This window comes from Mustela nivalis (genome assembly GCF_964662115.1).
Source record: "Mustela nivalis genome assembly, chromosome: 16".
NCBI lineage: Eukaryota > Metazoa > Chordata > Mammalia > Carnivora > Mustelidae > Mustela > Mustela nivalis.
Genome location: NC_139035.1, coordinates 68,006,791 through 68,027,320, shown reverse-complemented (window position 1 = coordinate 68,027,320; position 20,530 = coordinate 68,006,791). Strand labels below are relative to the sequence as shown.

At 63.2% G+C, this 20,530-nt stretch overlaps 1 protein-coding gene across 3 annotated transcripts in view; it reads right to left on the bottom strand.

The window, feature by feature from the left end:
* Window positions 1-3,028: 3,028 nt before the first annotated feature.
* The window catches only part of KCNN3 (potassium calcium-activated channel subfamily N member 3), a 114,962-nt gene continuing 97,460 nt past the window's right edge, over window positions 3,029-20,530 (bottom strand). For 2 of the 3 annotated variants that reach the window (XM_082703575.1, XM_082703574.1), the window contains exons 5-8: window positions 16,757-16,867; window positions 9,250-9,377; window positions 8,483-8,552; window positions 3,029-3,905 (exon numbers count right to left, since the gene is read on the bottom strand). In XM_082703575.1, the coding sequence (XP_082559701.1) occupies window positions 3,615-3,905; window positions 8,483-8,552; window positions 9,250-9,377; window positions 16,757-16,867 (600 nt within the window). In that variant the 3' untranslated portion in view covers window positions 3,029-3,614. The remainder of the gene's footprint in view (window positions 3,906-8,482; window positions 8,553-9,249; window positions 9,378-16,756; window positions 16,868-20,530) is intronic. The other variant, XM_082703573.1, reaches the window with a different exon arrangement.

The window sequence follows — 20,530 nt, the reverse complement described above, 5'->3', positions numbered from 1 at the left end:
GCTGCTATCGACTCCCCTGAAATCTACCGAGTACGTTGTCCCCAAGCCCGTGACTCTTGTCTTCCTGTTACGCACAGAGAAACTGAGGCACTAGGTGGTCACGTTAATTGGCCCAAGATGTGGGTCTGGCCTTAGAGCTTCCTTCCTCTGATTTTCTCTCTTTCTGCCTGTTTCCTTCCTTCGCTCACACAGAAATCACTGAGAATCTAAGGGGAACCCCTCAAACACATTAAAGTCATGATTTCTTCACTGCTGTTCCTTCTCGGCCTTTCACAGACGCCGAGAGCCGCAGGTGCTCGCTGGCAGTTTGCCGGCGCCTGCGTTCCCCGGCCCCCGGGGTACGAGCTCTGCTGCCGCGCCACGGGCACCTGCTGAGGCCGAAGTCGGTGGCGACCTGGGGCCTCCCCACCCCCCACGCCCCTGCATCTCATGAAGCATTTGGAGAGAGGTGACGTCATGAAGCTGCACATTAGGGACAGGGCAAGGGCAGCTCAGACACTTTATGACAATTTACTGATGAGGATGGGACAGCGGTGGCCTTTGACCCAAAGGTGCAGATTTGTATTTGGACTTCAGTGTAAGGAGGAGGGAGTCCCTCGTCTGGCATAATTTACCAACTGGTGCCATGTCCTAAAATGCCACGGAGACCCGTGGTCTTAAAGGATCACAGTGCGTCCCTGACTTTGCAGTACATGAGGCTCGAGTATGGCTTACGCGATGAGGGTGGCTCTATGGTTTTCATTCAAGTGTCCAGACATTTTGGGGACTATTAGGGTTCTCTCCCTGTCATTAAGGTATCAGAAAGGTCCCAGTAGGGCTCTGCTGACGGCGCAGCCTTACAGGAGTGGGAACGCCCTCGGCTGAGTGTGAGAGAGAGGTCATTGCCATGAACAGTTCTTACACACAGCCGATTCTCGAGTAGCTATGAAACCCTCATCGAGTAACCCTCTGTCCCTGAACTTGAAAATAAGGAACCAGAAGGCACCTGACGCCTTTCCCCGTCTGACCGTGACGCTGAGGCACAGTGGGGTTTGCCAAAAGGTGGGCCAAGGGGCGGACACCTGGAGGGACTAGACTTTGGGCAATCAGTGCCGAAGTCACCGGGATTGTCCTTGCTCCCGGAGGACGGAGAACTCCCGCACACACAGCTGAAACACGGGTTCAGAGAGCAGCCCCCAGTCACCGTCTCGAGGTCAAGAAGCAGATACCATCATCGTTCTTTCACCAAGGAAATGGACCACACCCAGCTATGGCGCTACCAACAGGCCAACTCATGCTACAGATGCGCACGTGTTCCTGGGATGCCGGGGCCGCTGCTGCTGGCGACGCGTCCAGCCCCCCCTTCACCACGGCTGCTGGTCTTCAGGCTTCACCGAGGGGGACAGCGGGGAGGAGGGCTTACAGAATCCTCCACAGACCCGGGCGGGTCAACGGGAATCTGGGTGGGGCTGGCAGTGACCTTTGCGTGTCATTCATTCGAGGTCAAGACTAAATCCCTAGACATGTGAATGTGCACACACATGTGTGCTGTCACACACGGGATTCCAGCGGGATGGAGAGGGCGAGCAGAGGGGCGCGGGGGAGGGCCGTGGGTCAGTACCGCCTGCCACGGTCTCCACCTTGTGAGACAGAACTCTGGCCACAAGGACCCCATGTGCTAATGTCATCTGCGTGGACATCATCGGCTTGCGGTTTTGGCTGTGCTGTTACTGGAACGAAGCACCATTCTTGGGACAGAGAGGAGGGGAGCTTTCCGATAATCAATCATTAGAAGAACAAGTAATAAAATCAAGAGCCAGCGGCGAGTGTGGCTCTGCAAAGCAGCCGACGGAGACACCCGGGCGTCACTGAGATGAGGGCAAGACCGTGCGGGACGACAGCGGGAAAGAGAGAAAGGAGGAGGTTTAGCAAGAGACCAGATCTTCTGGGAGTGGAAGCTGGGCTCCGGACTCATCTACCTGTAGCAGCCTAGCGATCCCCACCCCCCGTCCCTAGACACCTGGCCCAGCTCTGATGTCAGGGATGTGACAGTGTCCCATGCCCGGCGAAGCCCCCAGAAGCACCACACACAGCGGACACCCGGTACTTTCCCCGAAACAGATGTGACGTTTGCACCGGCTCGTCCGGCCCCACCCGCTGCAGCGAAGCCCTCACAACGAGAAGAGTGATGAGACCCATGAACGCGGCGAGCGTCACGTATAGACGTGAAACACGGCGTCCACACGCCTCCCCCGACACCCGTCACAGTGCTGGACCAGGGTGTTTCTCAAGTTTCTTGGAGTTTGAGACAAATTTGAATGCATTTTGCACCAAGATGAACAAAAGACAGTAGGAACGGGCTGCTGACAGATCTGTGGCCCCTCCCCTAACCCACAAGCCTCTCTACAAGCTCCCTGGTTCCCAGAATCTCTCATTTGGAGGGGGTCTTGGGTCAGGAGGAGGGGCCACGTGGGCCTCTCACCACCACGTGTCCCGGCTCTGCTCTCAGGGAGGCACTGGACCCCTCTACGCTCCTAACCCCTGGGGCAGGAGCAGCGCTGCTGGGTGCGTGAGGCTGAGTGGAGGCCCCGCACCGCCTCCAGGGGGTCTCCCGGGGCTGCACCTGTGTTTACACGCCCCCTCCCCACATGGACACATGGTCACCTGCTCCCCTGGAACACAGCTGTTTGGATATAAGGAGAAAATTCGGCACAGGCTGTTATTTTCAGAAGGCTGCTTCTCTCTCCAGAAGCCGGCAAGGGTGGCCGGCATTCGTCTCAAACCCCTCAAGGCTGGTGTGCGTCCAGGCCGGGCGCCTGGGCCGTGTCTGCAGGGGTCCCCATCTTCAGGGAAGCCCAGAATGTGCCCGATGCCCGCAGACTACCTGAGCTGAAGGCACCCACACTCGGATTCAAGCCAACTCCACATGCGTCTGGTGCCGGCTGTGTGCGGGACAAGTGTCAGGCCCCCGTCTCTTCGGGTCGGGCTCAAGCCAGGCCAGGCCTGCGTTGAGTGTAGGGGTGTGCGTGCACACACTTGTAGACACACAGCAAAATCTGGCTTTTTATTTCTCTCTCTCTCTCTTTTTTAGTCTAAATTGGGTTTTATGACTGGTTAAAGGACGGGAGGAAAGCACGTCTGTTGTGGCAGGTTGTGGGGCTCTCCCTGCCTTTTGTCGCCCAGAAGCTTTCTGAGACAAATGGCGTGGAGAGGGGTGTGCTCAGGACCCCAGTGGTGAGGGACCCCCGCCCAAGCCTGACACCACCCCCGAGGGACCCTGTCCTGGGCTCCTCCGTGGGCCGCCCTGCTGCACCCGCCCCGCCCCCGGCCCTCCCCCGAGACCTGAGATGGAGCGTGGATTTCTGTTCCGCCCCAGCCCTGCAGCCAGGGCGCCGCCTGGGGCCGGGTCCTGCCACTTCCTCTTCCTGCTCCCAAGCGGAGGCACCTAAACAGAGATTAGATTTCTGGTTTCAAGGCATATCGAACCAAGCGCGCTGAATGGACACGAGCCGGGTCATTAGCTCGGTCTCTCCTCTTGACGGTCCCTGGTCCCGTGGGTCCTGGGTGGCAAAGTGACCAGGAGAGAGTTGATTTGCATCTTAAGACCTATGGGTAATGCTTCTGGAGGGGGTTATCTAGCAACTGCTTGAGCTCGTGTACGGGGTCGGGAAGGAGGTGGAGCTGACCCCGAGGGGGCTGTCGGAGGGCGGGGGCGTGCGGGTGGCGCCCGCGGGGCCGGCCCGGGCCTCGGCGAGGGCGGACAGGAGCTGCTGCTGCTGGCGCAGGGCGTCGGCGATGACCAGGGGCAGGGAGCCGAAGCCGGCGGCCAGGTGCTCCAGCTTGGCCTCCAGGCTGCCGATCTGCTTCTCCAGGTCCTCACTCCGGTCGTTGAGCTCCGTGATCAGGTCGTACATGACGCTCTGCATCTGGACGGGGACACGGGGGACGGGACCCCGCGGTTAGCGCAGGCGGCCCCCGGCTGGAGGAAGGACGCGCCGAGATCACAGCAGGAGCCGCGTCCACACCAGCACATGCGGCCCGGGCTGCCCACAAGGAGACCCGCAGTGCAGGTGGGAACACAGCCCGGGGCAGGGGCGCAGGGGGTGGGGGGCCCGTCCCGGGGAAGAAGACGGGCAAGTCTCGCCGGTCCCCGCGTCCTTGCGTCCTTGCGGTTCACACCACCCCCCGGCCCTGTCCTATCTCCTTCTCGGCTCAGAGGCTGCGGGAGCCTGGCGGTCAGGGGGCGCCATGCTGGGCGGTGGACGGCGCGGGGACTTGCCGTGGGCCAGGACAAGACTGAGCCTTGGCTTCCTTATAAAACAGGAGTAATAACATCACAGGTCATGACGCTATTGCCCGTCGGATGTCGGCAGCACAGCCGCCGGAAGACATGCCGGACGCGGCGACTCACCGCCGGCCTGGTCCGCAGACACACGGACCCGCCGTGTGGGATCGCAGCCCCCCGACTGCCTGGGCCACGAGAGGTCTGCTTCCCATCTGGGACATCCTGAAGGGCCAGTCCACCCCCAGAGCTCCCGTGGGCCGGCGGAGGCCTTTGTCTGTCTGTTGCGGTTCACACCACCCCCCGGCCCTGTCCTGTCTCCTTCATTCTCGAACGGGCCCAGCAGTAACCGTGCCCCCTCACTGCTGTCTCCCCAAGTCCTGGCCCTGCTCCACACGGCACCCCATCCCGATCCTGCTAACCCGCTCAGCTTGCCCCCTTTTCTCCCACCTTCTGTTGCACGAGCGACAGAACCTCCAGGTTCTGCAGCACCTGGGCTAGGCTGCCGTCACCCTCTGAGAGGGACCTCCTTCAGGGGACCGGCCTTTGCTGGCCGTGTCACTGATGTGTCTCAAGGGCCTAAAACAGCACCTGGCTCGTGGGAGATGCTCAACTAAGAGACGCACAAACATACAGACGCACGCCTCGGGGCGGGGGCTGTCCCTGAAGGGGGTCCTCGGACAAACGGGTGAGCGAGGGAGGCACGTCCGGGTCCCTTCCTCCCTCGGCCGATGTAGGAATTCCACTGATGGGAACAGACGTGTCACAACACGAACCATTCCCAGGTACCTAGAAGGTTTCTCAGCATTTACCAAGGAGACTGTGTGGCCGGAGGGAAGGAAGGAAGACCCTGGGGGCCCCCACCCGGGACTGCCTGGGAGTGAACCTGTGGGAGGGCAGGGGCCCGTGGGGGAGCCCCCAGGGCGCTGAGACACAAAGGACTCTTAAAAGGAATCCACTGAACTTGGCTTCTGAGAATTAGGTCATAAAACTGGCTCAGAGCAGAGCTGACAGAGGGGGCTCAGGCCCGGGCACCGTTCCCTCCGGCTGCCCGACCACAGATCTGGGAGCCCCAACTGCCCCAGCACAAAGCCCCACTGAGCCCTCCCACACCCCTCGAACCGGCTCCTTCAGTGGCAACCGGGCCACCTGCGCTCCAACCTGTACCTCCCGCAGGTGCACCCCCAAGGCTGTCCCGTGGCCCGATGGCTCCCCCATCAGGCCACTTTCTGGTTATAATTAGCCCCGAGAGCAGTCACCTATGTGACGGCTATGCTTCCCTGCCAGCTAACAAGTGACCGCCCTGCGAACCCTCAGCCCCTGGGTCTCCCACTCCCAGTGGCTGCAGGCCATTGCTCTGGGCCCCCCGCCCCCTCCCAGGTAGTGTGGCCCTCAGGGCTGAGGGTCCCCTGCCGGTCACGTCGCAATCCTATTTGCCCGAAATTCCAAGTTACTCCAAGCCAGTTGCAAAAACTTCTGAAGCCACGGCCGCGGGGGTGGGGAGGATGGAGGTGAGAGAGAAAGGCAGAGTAGAAGGTGACAAAGCACGAGGGCTGGAGAGGGGTGGGGACGGGGCCACCACAGAGGTGGCAGGGAGGCAGCCGGGCCGGGGCAGGACGCCCGGGTGGAGACCAGACTCGGCAAGTGCAAGGGGGGCCATCGGACGCATGAGGCTCCCAGGACATCCAGGCCACTCCCTCCTGTGCCTGCGCGGGGCCTGGGCCCTGGGTCTCGGCTGCTGGACCTCAGGGTGGCCACTTTGTCCCTTTGGATCCTGCCTCCTCGTCAGGGCTCATCATGAGAACTACCACTTGCAAGACCTCCGTGTCGGTGACCAGAGTCCCCACAGACGCTGTCTTCCTGGGTCCTCGAGCCCCAGATGCTAGGAATTCTGTTTACGTTCCAGTGAGAGAAACTGCCGCCAGCCCGAAAAGACCAAGTCCTGCCCGCACTGCCGCCCTGGGAGGTCGCTGTTCCCTCCGGAAAATGGCATCTCCAGCCCGTATGCCGTTTTCCTGACCTAGCGAGGACTGAGGAGCAGGGGTGGGAAGCTGGTGGCCCGGAGGACACAGCACAGACAGAACACGGCCACGTCGCCTGCTCTGCTGCTTGGGGACAAGGTGCGGGGTGGGGGGCAGGGGGCACGTGGACCCAAACACACTGAGCTGCAGCCAGGGGCCCGGGTGAGTCCCGGGGAGGGAACGAGCGGGTGGAGGCAAAGCCCCTGCATCTGGGCTCGCCCGTCCCCACGGCAGTCCTGCAGAGGCCCCCTTCGCCCTTCCCTACACACCTCTTCTTCCAGGCAATTCACTGCCAATTACTGATGGGGTTTCAGTCGCCATGTGGGTCCCCGAGCCCGACTGGCCAGGGCAAGGGCGGCCGTCGGAGGCACGAGGCTCCCGGGACGTCCAGCCCGCTGCCCCCGGGGCTGCGTCTCTGGGAGGTGCTGTGAGAGGTACTGACGCGACGCAGGCTGGATGTCGGTTTGCCGATGTTCCCAGGAGACCATCAGCGACAGTGTGTCCTGCCAGGGGAGGGGGGAGGCGGGAGAGCCAGCTTCTTGTGGGAGAAAGTCTGGGGCGTGCAGGAGGCTGAGCACTCCTGCCTCGCGCTGCCAAAACGGCTGGGTTTGCCCTGCACGGCCCTCCTGGCTGCCGCTGGCTGGCTCGAGTGCGGACCTGTGACCGGGCTGGCCAGTCACCTCATCTCTGAGAGTTTAGAGCCAAGACCACCAGGAGGCCACTGTGTCCTCACCAGCGGCCAGAGTGAGAGCAGGAGTTCTCTGGACAGGGCTCCCGTGTCTGCTGGGAGACAGAAGCCACAGTGCAGAGGGGTCAGCAGGGGACAGACCTGAAGCAGGCTCTTGCACAGGAGAGGAAAGAGAGGGTGAGCCCCTCCCCCAACGTGGGGATTGCCTGTGGCCCCTTCTCCATGGCCCCCCTCGAGTCTGGCCCACCGCTCTGGGGCTCTGGAATGAGGCTTCCTTCTGTCATTCTAAGAAATGCCTTGTAAACCTACTTCTGGTGCTTCCTGATACCCGAGAACCTGGGGGCTTCCCACCCACCATCCAGTGTCCCCTGCCGTCCCCACGTCCAGGCTCTAGGGCCCCAGCTCCGCGGCAGCAGCCGGCCGTCGGCACACAGGCCCGAGGGCGTCCCGGAGCCGTGCGCCCACACTGGCCCTGCCGCAGTCCCCCTGCCCGGCTGGGGAGGCCCTGGCTCGGGCCTGAGCCCGTCACCAAGCAAGGCGCCTGCACGTGGGCTGACAACAGCAACTGCCTCTCCTCCCACAGGCTGCGAGGCCGCCCGAGATTCGCTCTGGGTCACCCAGGGAACGGGTTCCATGATGACAACTGGCGCGGCCGGAATGTTCCGCCAGCCTGGCCCCGGGCTGAACGCTTGAAGTACAATCTTTACAGAGAGGCTGCGAGGGGAGGGGCCGTGCTGGGGGAGCAGCAGCCCCAGCTCAGCCCGCGGGGCGTCCTCCGTTCCTGGTTGCCGTGTTTGCGAGAGGAGAGGCGGGCTTCTTTATGGAGCTCGCGGGATTTATGGCCGGTTTGCACCAGAAGTGCGGAACGGCTGAAAGGCCATGGGGCGCTGAGTCCTGGGGCTCCCAGGGTTCTTGCGTTTGACCCGGCCTTTATGCTCACCGTGGGGGAACCTCCCTCTTGAGAAGTAAAGTAATGCCCTCCCCACCACCAGCCAGGGGCCGGAAAAGCTGGTCTGGAAGGATTAGAGGAAGCAGCAAATGAACTGCCAGGTGTTACCACCACGTGCCGGGCAGTGTGGCCCCCGTGTCCCCAGGCGGGCCTGGTAGGCTGCTTCCCTGCAAGTCGAGCTCATTCTTGGGGCATCATCACTGCACAGCATGAGATGACGGGCTACAGATGGAGAGACCCACAGGCGCGGACAGACCCACGGGCACAGACAGACCCACGGGCGTGGGCAGACTCGGGCACAGATAGACTCATGGGCATGGACAGACCCACCCATGGGCACAGACAGACCCACGGGCGTGGGCAGAGCTGTGGCCGCACTGTGACCATGGCTGGGCTTCCCGGCAGTAGAACTCCTGGCAGGAACCCAGCCCTGGACTCCTCTGCCCAAGGACGGGCTGTCCTTGCTCTCGCTGCTCGGCACCGCGTAGCTGGGACGTGGCTGGGTCCTGGCAGCCACGGGGGAGAGCTGAGAGCCCAGGCACATTCCGGGCTCCGCCACTCACCTTGGAGAGGTCCACCAGCGTGTTGGCCTGGTCGCTCAGCTTCCTCTGCTCCATCTTGACGCTCCTCAGTCTGTGGGGAAGAGACGTGAGTGCTGCACCCCTCAGCCCACGACGGCTTAGCCTCACCTGCACATTCCACAACTGAACCAGTGCACCTGCGTCTGGAACGCAGCGTGATTCCCAGGGGCCACGGTCACAATCACGGGGCCACGGTCACAGTCATGGGGCCTCAGTTATGATCATGGGGACTTGATCACGGGGCCTCGATCATGGGACGTCAGTCACGGGGCTTTGGTCACAATCATGGGGACTCAATCACGGGGCTTCAGTCTTGGTCACGGGGCCTCGGTCGTGGGGCTTTGGTCACGGTTTCCCGGGTCCCCAGAAAAGCGGATCTCGTCTACAGGCAGTGACTGCCGTCCTCGCCACTACTACCAGGCCATCTCCCTGGCTCGGTGCCCCCTGAAGCCCCCGCCCCAGACCACCTTCCTCTCTCCTCCACGCCACGATCAAGGGCCTCTGTTCTGGAGAGCATTAACCGCAGGTGCCCCCGGGGGCATGTCAGGGGTGTCCCCACAGGCTCGTACCCTTCTCCCCCCATAGCATCCTGCCTGGGCGCTCCGGCTGCGGCTGCCGCAAACGGAGAAACAGAGCGATCTGGGTGCAGCTCACGGCCCCCAGGGCTTGTCGGGGACCCTGCACAGGTCTCCCCCGCGCCCCGGGTCGGGAGGTGCTGGGCACGGCCGGCGGGCGCCCCGCCTACTCACTGGTGGATGGCCTGCAGGAACTTGCGCTGGTGCTTCCTGACTTTGGCGTGGTCGATCTTCTTCAGCAGCTTCGTGTGCTTGTAGATGAGCCACGTTTCCCGGAGGACGTTGGCTGCTGCGTTCTTGATCTGGGAAGACAAATAAGGCAAGCGGGTTGCAGGTGGTTTCCTGGTTTCGTGGACTCTCTCTGGCGGCGGCTGAGACCGTCTACTTTATAAGGACACGGTTTAGCCCAGATCTGTGGTTCCCTTCCCTGATTCACAAACTCTTAGAAAGGAGGGTCACGGTTCATCTCCTAGGACTCCCGTCTTGGACACAGTGGATGGGCCGGAGCTGTTTCCCTCTTAATGACTTCAGACTGGCCCCAGCCCGCACCCCCAGCCCCGGGGGTCGGGCGCCCCGTGGGCGAGCAGAGCCTCACGCTCCACCTGACATTTCCTCTTACCGCCCGGTGCCTTTCCGGGGTTCAGACACTGAACAGCTTTCCCATCAGCTGGAGATTTTAAAAGGTCTCTTTGAGGAAATGCCTTTCCCACAAATGGAGCGGGAGGCCTTGGCCAGCCCATTGTGTTCTTTTCCAAACGGCCAAAAACATTTACACTGTAATTTTACACGTAAATGTAATTGGCTTAAAACTGACACCATTTCAAAGCAGCATCTGAAAATCAGTGAAGATCCTTGGCTGTGAAGCCAACGGCGCGTCCTCACCAAGCCGGGCTCCTCTGTGGGCGCGGCGACCCCACGCTCCGACCTGTGAGGCTGTCCTCCGTTGACGTGGACACCGCTGATGCCACCGGCTCTCCCCGGAGCCGGGACGCGTCGACGGCATCCGGATGGCAGGGGACAAAATTTTAATCCAAACACAGACAGTAACAAGAGCAAGAGGAAACAAGGCTTTGTGAGGAAAGACCCCCCTTTCTGTGAGCCACGCAGACGGGCCAGGCCCACAGGCCGGGGCTGCGGGTCCGTCACTCTGCCTGGGAGAAACCGAGGCAGCCGCCAGGAAAGATCTTCACGAAGCCGCGGAGCCCGGGGCTTCTCCTTCGACCGACACAGCAGATGGGATCTTGCAAGGGTGCTGAGGCGTGGGGGAAGGCCTGGGAGGCACCGTTGTCCAGGCCGCGCACTTCTGTGTGTGTAGGTTTTAAAATTTATTACTGCGGCTGGATTACATTTTTCCCTGGCGCTGAAGTGATGTTTTTGAAAGAACAGCTCGGTCTTCTCAGAAATGTCTAAGTGACTTAAACACAGCTTTCTTGTTCAGTAAAAATCCACTGTGAAAATGGTTTTCGACGACTTAATTGCCCACTTCTGGTGCTTCCTCGCCTGAAAGGAAGCAGGTGGTGGGGAGCGGACGCCAGAGACAGGGAGCGCCCGGCGAGCAGCGGACGCGGGTCTGTCCGGCCCCGAGTGGACGGGAGCCTCCTGGACGAGGGAGGGGAGCGAGGGAGGCCCCCCCCGGCCCCGGCTCTCTCTGTAGACTGCGTACCTCCGCCGGCTTCTCCTGACGGGTAAATTCTTCGCTTTTCCTGGGTGCTTAGGTTCCGGGGCAGGCGTCACAGAAACCCGGGAGAAAAAGCCTGTCTCGGTGGCGAGGACCACGGCAGAGCCCCCGCTCCCCCGCGCCCTGCCCGGGAGGCCGGCCGAGCCAGGAGCGCCGGGGGCGGCCATGGACACTTGCGCGGGGGTTGCTGGGGAGCGGCTGGAGCGGCAGAGCCACGGCGTCCACCCTGATCTTCCCGTCACTGAACAAAGGCTTCACCCTATCAGGTGGCCAGACGGAGCCTCAGCCTCGGGTGCGGGAGGCCCCCAGGAGGCAGGACGGGGACGCGGGCCAGGCCGGGCGCAGGTCTGAGCGCCTCCTGCGCATGAGGGTTGCTCCCCACAAACCCGCCAGTCCCTGGGGCGACCCCCGTTTTACGGAGGAGCAAAGCGAGACGCAGACAGACGCCGCGAAGCCTGCGCTGACCCGAACCGAGCACACACGGGCTCCGGCGGCGTCACCGAGCCCCGAGTCCAGCCAGGAGGAGGGCGCGGCGGAGACCGTCGCCGGGGCGAGTCACAGGGCCGGCCGACGGCAGGGCGCGCACAGGGGCCACAGGGGCCTGGGGCCGAGACAAACAGAAGGTTCCGGCGCATTCTGAAGAGTGACCTGCCGAGACGCCCTCTCTCCGCAGCACCGTTTCCTGTTTCCCAGGATCAAGGAGCCAGAGAAACGTTTGCCTTTTCTTTCCCCCCTTGGGGCCCCCGCAGGGCCATGTCATGGAGCGAGCCGCCGGGGCCCCCGGGACTCTTCGGCCCGGGTGAGGCCAGCAGGTCACGGCCCGCCGGGTGGCAGCATCGTGGGCGGGAACGGGAGGCCCGTGTGCTCGGGAAAGCAGCATTAAAGGACAGCCTCGGTGCGGACTCTGAAGCTGACTGACAGCACACAGCCTGGCACAAGACTAAGGGGCTCAATGCCCACGAGAGAAACGGACACAAGCTTCTAAGGGCACCGAGCCCCCGCCACCGACCAACCAGAAATGCCGCAGCCGAGTCCTGCGGCTGAGGACCTTGACCATCAGCGGGGAAGGAGCATCTGAGGTCGCGTGTCCCTCCTGGGATCCGCTGAGCTCCTGTGGGGGCCTGGGCACCCTCTGAGTGCTCCTGGCGGGCAGGGGCACCCAAGCTGCTCCTGGGGTGGGGGGCCAGGGGCCGCGCAGGGCTGAGGGAGGCTGGCTGCTGTCCGACGGTCCTGCCTGCACACGGGAGCTGACTCTTCTGCTCCCCAAACACGTACTCACGCGAGCTGACTGCCTGCTGGGGTGCACGCGTTCTAGACCCGAACCGAGTGCGCGTCCCCTCTGAGGGCGGCCGGAGCGCGGGCTTGTGAACCTTCACGCAAGGCTGGGCCCGGCGCAGGGAGGCGGCACGAGTGGTGGTAGCGGCCGCCCACACGGAGCGCTCACGGCGCCCCAGGCCACGTGCAGCGCCTCATCAGCCCCCAGAGAACCCGCACACGGGGCTGCGCCCCCTCCCGTCCAGCCACTCGGCTCCCGGAGACTCAGGCACTTCCTCGCTCCTTCCCACAGCCAGGAGCACCGAGCACGCAGACCCCGCTCGGAGGCGGGGGTACTCGGCTCTCGGGGCTCACCGCCCGGCCAGGCCGTCCGCGGCCTCTGGGGTCAGGTAGTATCATGACCGAGAGCTTCGGGGGAAGCGACAGCTCACAGCAGTGACCGCACGGGGACCCTCTGCGCACAGAGACTGGCCACGGGCTCTTCCACTCCTGGCAGCGCCACGGTGCCCTCCCCGCGCCCACCGCCACCGGAGAAAGTGCTCTGTCCCCTGAGCTGCTGACTCAGGCCACCCTCCTGCTGCAGGAGGACACGAGACGCTTCCAGAAACCTCAGGGACACCTCCCCATGAAGCTCCAGGGAAGAAAGCTCCCTGGGGTGAGGCCGGGGAGGGGAGAGGACGCAGATCAGGCCTGGCAAGCGGGTGACAAAAGTGGGTTCAAGGAGCCCTGGATCGGGTTTAGGTGACCCGAAAGCTGAGCGTCGTGTCCGAGAACCTGCGGGTCAGTCCTTCAACACTCGACTGAAGGCGTTGGTGAGGGACAGGACTGGGCAGGGGCCTTGCTCTGTGCGCTCGCCTTGACCCCAGAGACCTCCCGCGGCCTCCCTTCCCCTCCCCGCTCCCCCCTTCTCCCTGGCCCGTCCAGCCCTGTCCTGTGCCCCTTCTCAGGCTTCTCTGCTTGCTGCTCTCCGGCTCAGAACTGGGCTGGGCCCCGTGGCTGGCGGCAGCTTGGGGCCGGGAGTGAGGAGGGCAGGAAGGCAGTGCTTCTGCCGTGGGACGTGGGGTTCGGGGCTCCTGGCCCTGCGCAGGGTGACCGCCGGTGCTCCGCTGTGCACTGCTATCGGCACGGTGCTGTGCGGGTGAGCCGGCCAACGGGCTCTTCGCCCCCACAGGCCTGGGACCCCAACCCCCACACCAGTGCCCAGGAGCCCACTGCTCTGGAAAACCCAGGGGGTTGGGGCTGGAGGCCACGTGCCGGCCGCCCCCGCTGGGGTCCGGCTGCGAGCCTTCTGGCCCAGCAGCGGTGTCCGCAGGCCTCTCCGTAAAGTCAGCCTGTCCCAAACCTGTCTGGGACAGGGCGCTGTGACCGAGGTGTTTTACAGGCCCTTTCCGGGCGTTAGTACGGATAGCTGATCTGTCAACTGCTTGATAAATTCTTAAGAGAAGACCCGTGAGGAGAAAACCGTTGGATTATCCGGCTGGAAGAAAGGGCACTTCAGCAGGATAGCGATAAAACTTCTGCATCTGCTCGTCACCAAAGAAAAGGTTCCTTTAGCGTGAATCGGTCGGTCCGGGGGTTACTAAGGTCCTGAATAGGGTGGTGACTTGCTCATCGCGGAGTCTGGGAGCCTCAGAGGGGCCCGCAGGGAAGCAAAGAGCAGGACGACTGGGGTCAGGGAGGCTCAGGAAGGGGGAGGCAGTGACACCAGGGACAGAGCCGTGTGCCGGGCAGCGGGCCTGGAGCAGCCGGCGTGTGGGAACGGCCTCGGCGAGGTGGAAGCAGGCCGGGGAGCTGCTCGGCCCCGGCGCCCAGGGCAGAGAAGAGTCCAGGTGCTGTCCAGGCCTGGAGACCAGGAGCGTGAGGAGAAGCAACGAGCAAAGGGAAGGCAGGAGTTTGGTTTTGGTCCTACTCATTGACCTTGTGGGGAAATGCACATCGGTAACATTCAGGAAACCCCACGGCAACGGGAAGGGCACGCAGTGTTCGGCCAGCGGCGCACCTGTGGCCCTGCCCGAGGTCCCGCGGGGACAGTCGACACGGCGAACAGAACATGTCCCGTCTGTGCCGCAGCGGAAGCCACGCGTTCGTGGGCAGCCTGCCTGCTGGTTAGAAGAGCGGGTGGGCTCTGAGGGCAAGAACCGCCTGGTGCCCATCTGGGTGTCCCCAGAGCAGAGGGTGGTGTCCAGGGGGTGATCTGATGATGAGCGTGGTTAGTTCCATAAAACGGAGACCCGGGCGCACGCAGCTCATGTGGGGGAAAGCAGGGAGCTGGAACCCTTCTCACAGCCTCTCCGTGCGGCCTTTACCTGCTAGCTACCAGCCCAGAGGGCAGCCAGAAATGATAGTCTGGGAATGGCAGTGGCCCTGACCCTGGGAGGTCACCACGGGAAGGTCTGGTCGCACTAAGTCCGGATCTCACTGCTGCCGAGTCGACCAGCTACACAAGTGGCGAGAAGGCCGTGGGCTCGGGAGAACCAGGACCTGAGCTCCTCCCCGGTGCCCCCAGCCGGCCCTGCCCCCTCCTCGCCCACACAAGAGTGACTCTCGGGGCCACCGTGAGGCTGGTGCTGGGACAGCAAACCTGGCAGGACACGTAAGCTAGAACCGTCTGCGTATTTTTAGGACTAATAAGTCACAGCTCTTCTCTCTCTCTGTTTGCTTAGGTGTTTGAAGAATTTGGTTTGCCTGTGTTTTCGTAATAGGTGGCTCTTATCTGTGGGACGCACGGTGGCCTGCCCTCGAGAAGGTTTCTGATTACGTCCGGGCCACCGCCAGCCCCGGGGAGCGGATGCCAGGGCTTGCCAAGTTCACCGGCACCTTCCTTCCAGCAGGGTTTCGGCGAGGAGCCTCTGGAAGCCTCAGGCCGGCCGGTGCCGCCGGCTCCAAGAACCCTGGCTCTGCGGCAGCCGCCCCTTCGCGGTGCCGGCTCCTCCCCGGGAGAAGATTCTAGACATTAAAGGGACATTTAGTGGACTGAAGAGTCCTCAGGAAAGTGAGACGGGTTCAGTTCAAAGGCGCCTGGCGCTGGTGGACGGGCCCCGCGTACGTGTTGTTTGGTTTTCAGCCCTACTTTTCAAAACTGAGTGGCCTTGAGGAGGATTTACAGAATTACTCCTGAAGGACAAGAATCAGCGACCACGGCACAGTCCTTCCGCAGTCCGGCGCAGGCAGACTGTCCACTTTCCCGCCGCGGGGGAGCGCGCTCTCCTTGGCTGGGCTCCCTCTCTGTCCGGCCCGCGGGGCGACACACGGAGGGACCACCGGCGGCACGAGGTACCGCGGCAGCGCCGATATCCTGAAGCCGACCAGAAGGCGCGACCCCGCCACTGGCTCCCTGCTCTGAGGAAGGTGCCGCGGGCACAAGCGGCCGCTGACACCCCTGCCTCCCCGCCGTCACCCCTGCACGGTGAGGCCAGTCAGGCTGGTAACTTGCTCCACGCGGAGCCGAGCATGTGCGTATTGTGGGGCCGAAGGGAACCGCTGGGCCACCGGCTTCCGGCTTCCGTGAGGCCCACCCAGGAAGCCACGGGAACAGCCCCTCGCAGGGCCATCTGGATGTGACATTTGCTCCTGCTGTACCTCCGACTCGCCGCGCCCCGGGCACGCGCCTGCCCGCCGACCAGGCTGGACCAGGCTGGACGTCAGCTGGGGCCCGGGACTCTGCACAGCTGGGAGCCCCCTTGAGGGATCCGATCCGTGGAACCGAAGACCCGACACGCAGCCCCGCGGAGAGCTCTGCTGAGAAGCGCAGAGGCTGAGGCCATGGCGCTGGCCTCCAGGCCTCCCTTCTCGCTCAGCCTCCGACTCCGCTGCTGCTGATGCTTTCCCGGCTGCGGCGGCCGCACACGGTGTCCTGTCTGACGTTCAAATCCCAGACCGGCTCCTGCTCGCTCCGGGGCCCCTCACACTCCAGTCCTGAGCCTGGAGGACGGGCCGCAGCGGCCCAGCCCCCGCACGGGCTCCGACGCTCGTCTCAGAAAGAGGAGTTTTGCACGACATCCGCTAGCTGACCTCTGTCCGGCCTGCAGCTCTAGAGAATCCTCCATCGGCCCAGTCATTACGGAACGGCCCCTACCCTGCTCGTCCGGCTGTTGCCCTGGAAGGACCGGTTTCCGTCCCTTCTCGGACAGTCCAGCCGTGGCAGACTTTCAGCTCCCGACCCTGCTCCTGTGCGTCCTCAACCACAAGGGAGAAGCTTTGCCCGGAAGCCCCCAAGGGGGACCAGAGGACACTTCAATGAACGTCATTTAGAAACAGGGGCTCTGCTGGGATGAGCGTCTTTAAAGACTTAAAAAAAAAAAAATTGGATTTAGATACAATATCGTTTTTAACACTTTTTCGCTCTCCCTCGGTCCCGGCCGGCTCAGTCAGAGGACGAGACGCTTTATCTCGGGGTCACAAGTTGGAGCCCCACATTCGATGTAGAGAGGAGTTAAATAAATACACTTAAAAAACAAACAAAAGAAAGACAAGAGTCCACGGCCCTTCCTAATGCCGTCTCCCGCCGGGTGACTGGTTTCCGGCCATCAGGGGAGGCGGTGGACAGGCCACCAGACGTGTGATTCCACTTGTCAGGTGGCCCAAACCGTGCGGTGATTTGGTGGGAGACGCAGTCCAGAAGGAGACCCGTTCGCAGGGGTCTGGGCCCCGGCCCCGTTGAGAGGCGCGGCCCTGACCCGTCTCCTGCCCCACGGCCAGAGGCCCCGACGAGGTGCGCGTGCCACTTACCCGCTTGGTGAGCTGCGTGTCCATCATGAAGTTGTGCACGTGCTTCTCGGCCTTCGTGAGCTCCAGCTTGCGGGCCACCACGGCCACCACCAGGGCGGTGCAGCCCGCACCCTGTCGGGGGCAGAAGCGGGGAGAGCTCGTGAGGGCGCGGCTGCAGGCGGAGGACCGCGCCCCCCGCCCGCCGCAGGCCCGCCGTGGGCTTCCAGGAGCGTGGGGGTGCTTGGGGTCTCGGCGGGTCGGGCCCTGACAGCCGTGCCGAGGAGGAGCCTGCCCTGCTCCCAGCTGAGCCTCCGGGCTGACCCCCCTCTTCGGCTAGCCCCGCAGCGGCTAGTGGCGGGGGTGGGTGGGGACTTAGGGTTAGGGGAATGGAAAACAGCAGACGTTCACGGGCAAGGCTGTGCGGGGGCAAAGGATCCCGACACCAAGCCCCGGCTCTGGCCTGCTCGTCCAAGCCCACCACCGGCCCCAGAGAAGGGGGCCGGGAAGACAGAAGGCCGTGCTGATACCAGAGTCCGGTGACAGAGCTCCAGCCATGCAGCCAACACTGTACCCCACACCGCACCACACCGCAGCCCCAGGAACAGGGTTGGCGTGGGTGTGCGAGCTCTGGGATGGGGCTTGCTCTGCACTTGGCTGTGACCCAGGGACCTTCCAGGATACTCGCCGCAGACACTGTGGGAACACACAGCTCCTGCCCAGACCCTGGCTCGGGGGAGCCTGCCGCAGCCCTCAGGATGTCCCCCCGCCATGTTCTCATTCTGCGGGGCACACGGGGTCCCACAGAAACCCCTCCGCGGGCCCTCAGGGCACTAGCCTGACGGCCTCCAGATATGAGCCGAGCACACGCCCTGGACCCCACTGCCTGCGAGCTCAGGGCCCAGAGGTCTCCCCCACACTCAGCCCTTTGCAGGGGCAGCAGTCAGTCCTGCCCTGTGTCACCCCTGCCTCGCCCCTGCCCCGCCTCTGCCCTCTCCCTGCCTCCTCCTGCTGTGCCCCTGACCTCACCTTGCTCTGCCCCTACTTCGTCCCTGCCCCACCACGGCCATGCCTCGCCCCTGGCCTTGCCCCTGCCCTGCCCCTGCTCAGCCCCGCACACTGGCCGGGACTGCTCTGCTCGCCCTCATGGGAAGAGAGGAAAGTCTGACCGTCTAGAGGCCAAACTCGGACTGTGGTTACCGTGAGCCTGACTTAGCCCCTGGAGGTCCCGGGACGCAAGGGCTCCGTCCACGACATTTCCGGCCATTGGCCTCGCAGACGTCAGCCAACCAGACCTCAGCCTACCTGGCATCAGTCTACCAGAAGGGCTTAGCGACCCACCCAGACGCATGTTTTCAAACGCTCTGCCCTGGAGGAGAGCGGGTGGCCACAGGCGGGGCTGGCTGGCCATGTGGGGCTCTGGCTGAAGGGGGCGCGCCCTCCGAATGATCGCCCGCTTCCCGGTCCTGGGGTCCCCCACCCACCGCCCGCACAGCGAGCTGGAAAGCGTCTGTGGCGGCAGCCCCTCTCGGCCCTCGGCCTCCTTGCTTGCTCGGGGACGGCTGTGCTTCCTGGCATCTGTGTCTTGCGGAAAACCATGCCCAACTCTCAGGAGATCTGCACGGGGACACTGGGCAGCCTGGGCCGTAGCTGTCACGTAGGCCTCCGAAAGCAGCACGTGGCTTAGAGGCCCTGTTCCGGGGGGAAGGCGAGCACTCCACTCCCCTCAACCAGACAGAGGACGGTCCCTCTCCGGACAGAGGGACGCATTGTAGGACGCATCGTCCGGTTAAAAATGAGGCGTCTCCTTCGCCTCCCCTGGGGCCGGGAAAGCAGAGCTCACTTCAGTTGCCCCTACAAGCCGGGGGGGCAGAGGCGCCAAGGAGGAGCCCCCTCGTCACGCCGCACGGGGGATCCCACCAAACGAGCAGCCACGCGCCAGCCTGGACCTCCAGGGTCTGGGAGAGGGTCCCCGGCCCCCGCCGTGGCTCCCAGCCCAGCCGGCGAGTGCAGGGGGCCTCTAGCTGGAAGCCAGTGTTTTAACGAAGGAACCACCTATTTTGTACGACTAAGATAAATTTCTGCATGGAGACAGGAGGTGGACAGGATTATGTTTTCAATTTCTTTCGACTTAAAGATGCCAAGACTCCCTCGTGGCTAATTCTCTGGGGGGCACTGGGTTCTTAACCGTAAAGTCTAACCTGAACAGATACAAGGAATACTCTCAACTTCATTTTTCTTTTAGAAAATCCATCAGCTGGATGTAATTTGAGAAGTCGCCCCTAATGAAGCCTCACTTGGTCATTTCCTTGCGAAGAGGGGGTCAGACCCGGGCAACCTCCAGCAAGCGGTGAGCGGCCGCGGTCAGATTGCGGGTCCTCTGCACGGTGTGTGAGAGAGACGGGGACACAGGAGCAGGGAGGTACAGGGAGCCAGCGGGAGCAGACACCAGCTGGGACACTCCAGCCGGGCTGGAGCCGGGGCGCGGCTGAGCCAGGAGGAACAGGGAAGCAGGAGCTGAGTCAGAGGGTAGCGGTCCAGGGGCGCCTGGCGGCTCCGCTGGTTGAACAGCTTGATTTCGGCTCAGGTCCTGATCTCAGGGGGCGAGACCGAGCCCCGCCGGGCCGGGCTCCGCGCTCCCCGGGGAGTCGGCTCGAGACTCTCTGCTTCCCTCTCACTAAAATAAATAAATAAGTCTTCAAAAAAGAAAAAAAGAAGGTCATGTCCATTTTGGCTCTCTGCTGGGCACGTTACTGGAGCCGGCCCCTCCTCCTGCGCCCTCTTGTAAGTGGTCTGTTGGTCACCTGCGTTCCCCGGGGTCGCAGGGACCCCCGTGGGGAGGGTGCGTCCCGGCCTGGGGAGGCTGTAGGAGCCGGGCACAAAGGCCTTGGCGCGGACAGAGGAGGGTGAGCAGCTGCTGGCGTGACTTCCATGACTCGGACTTTTGCCTTCAAATGGGCCCAGTCCTGAGTCACAGCCACAGCAGCTGGGCTCCTGGGTCTCCTCTGGCCAGGACGGGCGGGGTCCTCCCCACCAGTCCTCCCTCCTCTCCAGCCTCCGAGATGGGGCCGAGTTGCAGACGGAAGCCTGGGTTTCACGCAGGATTCTGTTTCTCCCACAGGCTCCACGTGAGGACTGGTCTGAAAGCAGGTGTTTCAGGGAGAAGCTGGTCTCTCACCCTGCCTGGAAGGACACGTCCTGCTGAGCCTCCAAACAGTGACTCAGAACCTGCCCCCACGTTCCCTTTGTGGCCCAGGGAGCATCTCTCCCGAGGCTGCGGTGGGGGGCAGCGGGTCCCCCGCACACAGCCCGCAGCTCTGTCTGTTTGTCCCCAGCGCAGGGAGGGTCCGTAGAGCGAGTGCGGCTCAGCCTTCCTGACATGGGGCTCCCAGCAGGCGGTCCTGGAGACCCCATGAGCCCCCAGATGCGGAGCAGGAAAACCTCCGTGGCCGGCCGAAGGGTGTGGCCACGTCTGGCTCTGGAGGCTGAATATCGGCAGCTTTCTCTGTCGCCGTCATGACATTCTTCAGGGAAAGATGCGTGTTTTGACCCATCAGCTTCTGTGGCCGAAACCCCTCGGACACACCAGGTCTGGGCCAACAATGTCAAGTTGCTCAGACGATCACAAACCCTGCCTAATGGTTGATAATTACACCGTTTCTGGGGCTGCCAGAGAAAACCATGATTAAGACTATTTACAGCCCCGCACACAGATCCCTCCCTCCCCGCGGGCCGCCGAGCCGGCCGCGGTGTCCATGGCAACCGCACGGGGAGCCCTACCTGGAGTGCGGGCTTGGC